At 45.7% G+C, this 6,662-nt stretch overlaps 1 protein-coding gene across 1 annotated transcript; it reads right to left on the minus strand.

Annotated features, from left to right (window-relative positions):
• Positions 1–236: 236 nt before the first annotated feature.
• On the minus strand, positions 237–4,534 carry LOC123139884 (uncharacterized). The gene is made up of 5 exons (XM_044559581.1): positions 4,325–4,534; positions 4,141–4,213; positions 871–922; positions 722–791; positions 237–544 (listed from the first exon to the last, which is right to left on the minus strand). Exons 1-5 carry the CDS (start codon positions 4,412–4,414, stop codon positions 461–463), a joined length of 369 nt encoding a protein of 122 aa, XP_044415516.1. The 5' UTR covers positions 4,415–4,534; the 3' UTR covers positions 237–460.
• Between the last annotated feature and the right edge of the window lie 2,128 nt (positions 4,535–6,662).

Genomic DNA, 6,662 nt, shown 5'->3' on the forward strand with positions numbered 1-6,662 from the left:
TAAAAGTCCTTCAAACCGAATGAGGCCAGAGGAGGGCCTGAGCCATTCGTCCGGACCACCCTTGCTGAACAACGAGAGAGCAGGCGACTGATTTCTGCCAACGGTGGTAGCGTGGCGATTGCAGTAAGATGCACCAGCCACACACACGATCATCCCCAGCCGCCAGGCACACCACGGGTGCACAGATAGGCAGGCTGCTTTCAGTTTCAACTAACAACGGGCTGACAACACAGAGGGAACAATCGAAGCGAAACACGTGATTCTGAACCTAAATGAGCGGACTTATAACAGTTCATCGGGTATCCGAGCACAACAGAAGCTGTACAACAGCACAGGTCAAGTCAGTGAACACCAGCCAGCAACCAACACAGCTCTTCAGCATATATATGTGTTCTGTTCCAGGCTTCTAGGGCAAAGACTACAGGGGGAAAAGAACACAAAGAAACAGCTAACTTGCACGTCATTCTTCCTTCTTGAAAAAATTGTCTGGCAAGGCGAATTCCTCCGCCTGACCAAAGTTATCCTTCTCGTCGTCATCTGGTTTCTGCATTTGGTTTAGAAAAAACTCTGTAAGAATAACGTCCATACTCCCGAAACTAAGAAAAACGAAGATTGAAGTAAGACAAGCTCTCATTTGAGTCGCAGTGTCGATGCAAAACAATCACAAAGCTAAAAGAGAAGCAGTAACAAATTAGTCCGAATCGATGAGTGTTTCAATCACCAGCATTTCTAGGTTGAAGAAGCGGTCAAGCAGTTGCAGAACTTCATCCGCGGAGAATTGTCTGTCAAGGCTGAAAGAATTCATAGGGTGTCAGACCAGATCCCGCTAATTTCATGGAAGTGCAAACTGAAGGATTCTCATATGGTCACCTTTTTCTCAAGTATTCCATGAGGCCGTAGAGAATGAAGTGGCGATGGATCCCTACAAGCACACAAGATTTAGAGTGCATACTGAGCAAAAATAAACAAGATTCACCATCAGCATTTGAAAAGCTGTACATAGCAACATTGCAAAACCGGCAGGACACACCATCAGTGCACAAAGGTTTGTAACTCTGCGAATTGACCTAGTTCATTTTTTTTTACTTTTTTTTTCTTCTAAAGTTCGTTTGCTCTATTCACCTTGTGTGCATTCACATGTTAATAAAAACAGCACACACTCACACTCATTCTTATTTCTGGGTCTATTCCCAGCTACACTCTAGGAGGACATTACTTTCAGAACTTTAAACCTAACTCTGTAAATTCTACTTTTGTGACCGATCTGATAATGCTCCCGAAAAGTACACACTCAGTACTTCTAATTGAATGGACTCGAGCAGCTATCTATGCCAGCTAGAGCTAGCTGAGTACAGCTTTCAACAGATAGTTGGATGCCCTTCTGAAAGAAGCAAGTTATGCATACAGCCGTATCCCATTATACATGGAGGGATGGCTGTCTTATTCTATGGTTGCTGGCCCCCATGACAGAGTGCAATTAAAAGACAAACAAATGACTAGCCTCTCCTTAAAACCTCATCAAATCCAGCAAAAAGCAATCAAGACCAAGCACACTACAGAAAAGCGGTATCTGTATCTTCAAGTTTCTTATGATCTCTACGCTACATAATATTGTAAATTTGAACATATATTCCTAAACAATCATGTGCTTGCTTCCAGCTGCGAAATAAGATCTCCAAAATGTAGCAACTTTGTCAAGTGAGGATAATGCAGCTTGTGTGTACTATTACCATATTATAAAGTTCAATGTTTTATGCCAATTGACCACAGGGAGATTAAAACTTAGCCCCAGCAATTCTAGTTACAGAAAGGATTTATGCAAAGCCTTGCCAGCACTTCTCAGAAGGGCAGGCCTGGCGCAGTGGAGTCTCTCCACTTGTCGCCTGGAGGTTTTGGGTTCGACTCCGAACCAGCCTCCTTGCAGAATTATTGTGCAAGTGTAAGGCTGTCGCCCCTCGCCAGAACTGCTCGCAAGGTTTCATCGTGGTTTCTCTTCTGCTGTTAAACTTGCTAATTGATGGTAGGCTATTCTTCCTCATTGGATGCCCTTCCAAAAGAAGCAATTTATGCATACAGCCGTACCCCATCACATATGGAGGGATGACTGTCTTCATCCATGGTTGCTAGCACCCATGATAGTGTAATAAAAGGACAATGAATGACTAAGCCACTCCATACTATCTAATCTAATCCAGCAAAAAGCAATCAAGGCAAAACACACTAAAGAAAAGAGGTGTTGGAATCTTCTTAGTTTTTTCGGTTCTCTACACTACATAATACTGTAAGTTTGAGCATCTATTGCTAAACAATCATGTGCTTGTTACGAGTTGCGAAATAAGATCTCCTAAATGTAGCAACTTTGTTAAATGAGGATAATGCAGCTTGTGTGTAACATATTGTAAAGTTCAATGTATTATGCTAATTGACCACAGGGAGATTAAAACTTAGACCCAGCAATTCTAGTTACAGAAAGGATCTATGCAAGCCTCGCCAGCACTGCTCGGAAGGGCGAGCCTGGCGCAGTGGTAGAGTCTCTCCACTTGTGGCCTGGAGGTCTTGGGTTCGAACCGGCCTCCTTGCAGAATTACCTTGCAAGGGTAAGGCTGTCTAGAAATTGCCTTCCCCAGACCCCACCTTGTGTGGGAGCTTTCAGCACTGGGTATGCCCCTCGCCAGCACTGCTCGCCATGTTTCGTGGTTTCTCTTCTGCTATTAAACTTGGAAATTGATGGTAGACTGTTCTCTTAGTTGGATGCCTTTCCAAAAGAGGCAATTTATGGATACAGCCGTATCCCATTACATATGGAGGGATGGCTGTCTTCCTCCATGGTTAAGCTTGAACATCCTATTCCTAAACAATCATGCACTCGTTTCAAGCTATGAAATAAGATCTCCTAAATATAGCAACTTTGCCAAATGAAGGCAGTACAGCTTGCATGTACCATATTTAATATAAATCATAGGTAGTAAGCATAAGAGATGATGCAGTTCAGTGTTGTATGTCAATTAACTACAGGGTGATTGAAACTTAGCCCCAACAATTATAGTTACAGAAAGGATTTATGTAAAGGCTGGCCAAGATTCTTTGCCATGTTCTGTGTGTGTCTTGTTTGCTGTTTGACTTGGTAACTGATGGTACACTATTCCAAATTTCAGTTGTTAGTGGTGTCATCGCCAGTGTTTTGGTTACCGAACGAAATTTTGGGATTTCGAGCGGTTACCGAGTATTTCGTTGCTCCTTGGTAAATGGGCATTTCAAGCAAAAAAAGAAGTTTTTTAAATTTGAACAATCAACATGTAGTCAAGTAGAATGGAAACTCACATTTGGAAACTCAACGATGGTGTAGTGTCTAGGACGCTGGGACTTTTAAGACAACAACGTCCTGGGTTCGAATCCCTCTAGTATCTTTTTTTGCCTAATTATGTGGATATACAACGGCATTGTTTTTTAAAAATCAAAGGGGTGGGCAGGGGTCAAACTCAAGACCACGAGGCACCGATGACATAAGGGTAGAGCTGAGAAACAACCATTGCGCCATGTGCAGGTTTATGTAAATTTCTAATTCCGTTGTAATTTGACTTGAGCCAAATATCTGAATTCATATTTCATTTGAAAATTTTGAACAGAACCGCATTTTTCACGCCCCCCCCCCCCTTGTGTTCGATAACCAAAACACCGGTCATAAAGACGAGAACCTAATAGTAAAACACTGATCCTAAAATAGTTTTTTTTAAAGGTCTCCTAATCTGGAACTATCAAGTATCTAAATTGCAGGATAAGGTTGGCTCTTAAGCCTGACCAAGCAAGGCTTTATGACACACTCAGAGTATACACGGTTAAATGAAGGTTCTGATGTCCTCTTCCTTTTTTGCAAAATGAACGCACAAGTATGTAGTTGTTTCCCCATTTTTCACAACAGCAATGATACAGGAGGCCCTGCAGGGGTACACAGCTCGCCTGAAATTATGTACTTATTTCGTCAGAGGCACATCTTCCCATAGCCTGGCTATCCACAGAACTAGCAATTAGGGAAGCCATGATTGCAAGACTAACTACTCGTGCAGCACATACACAAATCAAGTCACGGCCACTAAGACAGATAGATGCGTTACTGGTATCCACAACGGCGGAGCATCACACCTTTCAGTTTGGAGGGAGGGTAGAACTCGAGAGCCTGGAGCAGCCTCAGCTCCAGCTCCACCTGCGACTGCTCCTGCGATACGAGGCAAACGCATCAGGCCACGAGACCACGCGCGATCTTCAGAGATGAAAACAGAGGAGGGGGTGAGGTAGGGGGGGAAAGTCGGGAGGAACGGCGAGGGACCTTTGGAAGGGAGGACGCTGATGAAGGTGGCGCCTGCGCCGGCGACTGCGCGGACAGCCCCTCCTGCTCCTCGTCGGCGGCCGCCTCCATACCCGAACCCTTCGCGTGCGCCCCCACGAAATTGGTTGGAGAGCCCGGTGAGCGAGACGAAGAGACTGTGGTGTGGGTCGGGTGAGGGGGCTAGGGACACGGTGGATGGTGGCCTGCTAACGTCCCGTGGTTGTTCAACTCAGGTTTTTTTAGATGGTTGTTCAACTTAGTAGGCCGTCCGTGTGGGTACGAGGAGAAGCCCAGGTTGAGTCACACGATTTTTTTTTTTTTTGCGGGTAGAGTCACACGATGATGTAACAAAGCAAACCCCCAATTTCCACTAGGAAAAAAAAACTTGGCCCAGAAAAAAAAGGAACTCCGGAAGCAACTAACTAAGGAGCTCTCATTTCCAGCCTCCCCAAGGATCACTTGATGCGCTCTCAGCCGCCACCACATGTCGCGCTCTGGGCGCTTCCTCCAGATTTTGTTTTGTTTTATTATTTTTTCGCACACATTTTCGGCTTTTTAGATGGTTTTTCGGTTTTTCACCGATCTTCCTTAGCTTTGGGGGAAAATGAAAGATATTTTTTTGCACGAAAAAACGTGTTTTCGTTTTGCCCTTCTGGGAGAGGCACGGTATTGCTTCCGCGAGAGGCATGGATTTGCTTCTGCAAGAGGCACGCCATGCCTCTCGCAAACAAAAAATGTGTTTTCTATCTTTTTTTTATTTCGTGCGAGGCACGGTTTTGCTTTTGCAAGAGGAAAGGTCTTGCTTTCGTCGTGCCTCTCAGAAACTTCCTTTCGTGAGAGGCACGGTTTGCTTCGGTGAGAGGCACGACCGTGCCTCTCGGAAAACAAAAAAAATGCATTTTCTTTTTTTTCTTCGGTGAGAGACATGGTTTTGCTTCGTGAGAGGCACAGCCGTGCCGGCCATACAAGCTACCCACCCTGGTGTAGGTAGCCGGACTCCCTCCCCAAACTAGCTCCGTGCCGGCCCTACAAGGACCTAGCGGACGAAGATGATGAAGAAGCCCATCCAATGCGACGACGAATAGCCATCGGAGCCGGGACATGAACGCCCACCACCCGTCGATAGCAGCAACCCTCCAATGGGACCAGCGACCAGGAGGACGAAGCCATCCCCCGCTGAAATGACGGCCAGAGAACCGAAGAGCCTGGAGACAACAACAATAACGACGTGAACGCTAGTGCGCTACAGGACCAGAAGCATGACTCCTAAGGATGGCGCAACCCACCCCAACCCCCTCTCCTCGCCGCAAGAATCACCGACCATGGATCGACACGCGGCCAGCAAAGAAATCCCCCAGCCGCCACACCACAGACTGCGCCTTTCACCAGAGGAATTGACCAAGAAGTCTGTTGGAAATATGCCCTAGAGGAAATAATAAAAGCATTATTATTATATTTCCTTGTTCATGATAATTGTCTTTTATTCATGCTATAATTGTATTATCTGGAAATCATAATACACGTGTGAATACATAGACCACAATACGTCCCTAGTAAGCCTCTAGTTGACTAGCTCGTTGGTCAACAGATAGTCATGGTTTCCTGACTATGGACATTAGATGTCGTTGACAACGGGATCACATCATTAGGAGAATGATGTGATGGACAAGACCCATTCCTAAGCATAGCACAAGATCGTGTAGTTCGTTTTGCTAGAGCTTTTCCAATGTCAAGTATCTCTTCCTTACACCATGAGATCGTGTAACTCCCGGATACCGTAGGAGAGCTTTGGGTGTACCAAACGTCACAACGTAACTGGGTGACTATAAAGGTGCACTACAGGTATCTCCGAAAGTGTCTGTTGGGTTGACACGGATCGATACTGGGATTTGTCACTCCGTATGACGGAGAGGTATCTCTGGGCCCACTCGGTAATGCATCATCATAATGAGCTCAAAGTGAGCAAGTGTTTGGTCACGGGATCATGCATTACGGTACGAGTAAAGTAACTTGCCGGTAACGAGACTGAACGAGGTATTGGGATACCGACGATCGAGTCTCGGGCATGTAACGTACCGATTGACAAAGGGAATTGCATACGGGGTTGATTGAATCCTCGACATCGTGGTTCATCCGATGACATCATCGAGGAGCATGTGGGAGCCAACATGGGTATCCAGATCTCGCTGTTGGTTATTGACCGGAGAGCCGTCTCGGTCATGTCTGCGTGTCACCCGAACCCGTAGGGTCTACACACTTAAGGTTCGGTGACGCTAGGGTTATTAGGAAGACTTGTATGTGATTACCGAATGTTGTTCGGAGTCCCAGATGAGATCCC

This window comes from Triticum aestivum, chromosome 1B, assembly GCF_018294505.1.
Source record: "Triticum aestivum cultivar Chinese Spring chromosome 1B, IWGSC CS RefSeq v2.1, whole genome shotgun sequence".
NCBI classification, from domain to species: domain Eukaryota; kingdom Viridiplantae; phylum Streptophyta; class Magnoliopsida; order Poales; family Poaceae; genus Triticum; species Triticum aestivum.

What these genes read in the sequence shown, in the direction of transcription:
- LOC123139884 (XM_044559581.1), bottom strand. Translation starts at nt 4,414, where the DNA reads ATGGAGGCGGCCGCCGACGAGGAGCAGGAGGGGCTGTCCGCGCAGTCG. An exon ending in CCCTCCCTCCAAACTGAAAG is followed by an intron (nt 923 to 4,140) that starts GTGTGATGCTCC and finishes GTGTGCTTGTAG; the next exon opens with GGATCCATCGCCACTTCATT. An exon ending in TCTTCAACCTAGAAATGCTG is followed by an intron (nt 545 to 721) that starts GTGATTGAAACA and finishes AACCAAATGCAG; the next exon opens with AAACCAGATGACGACGAGAA.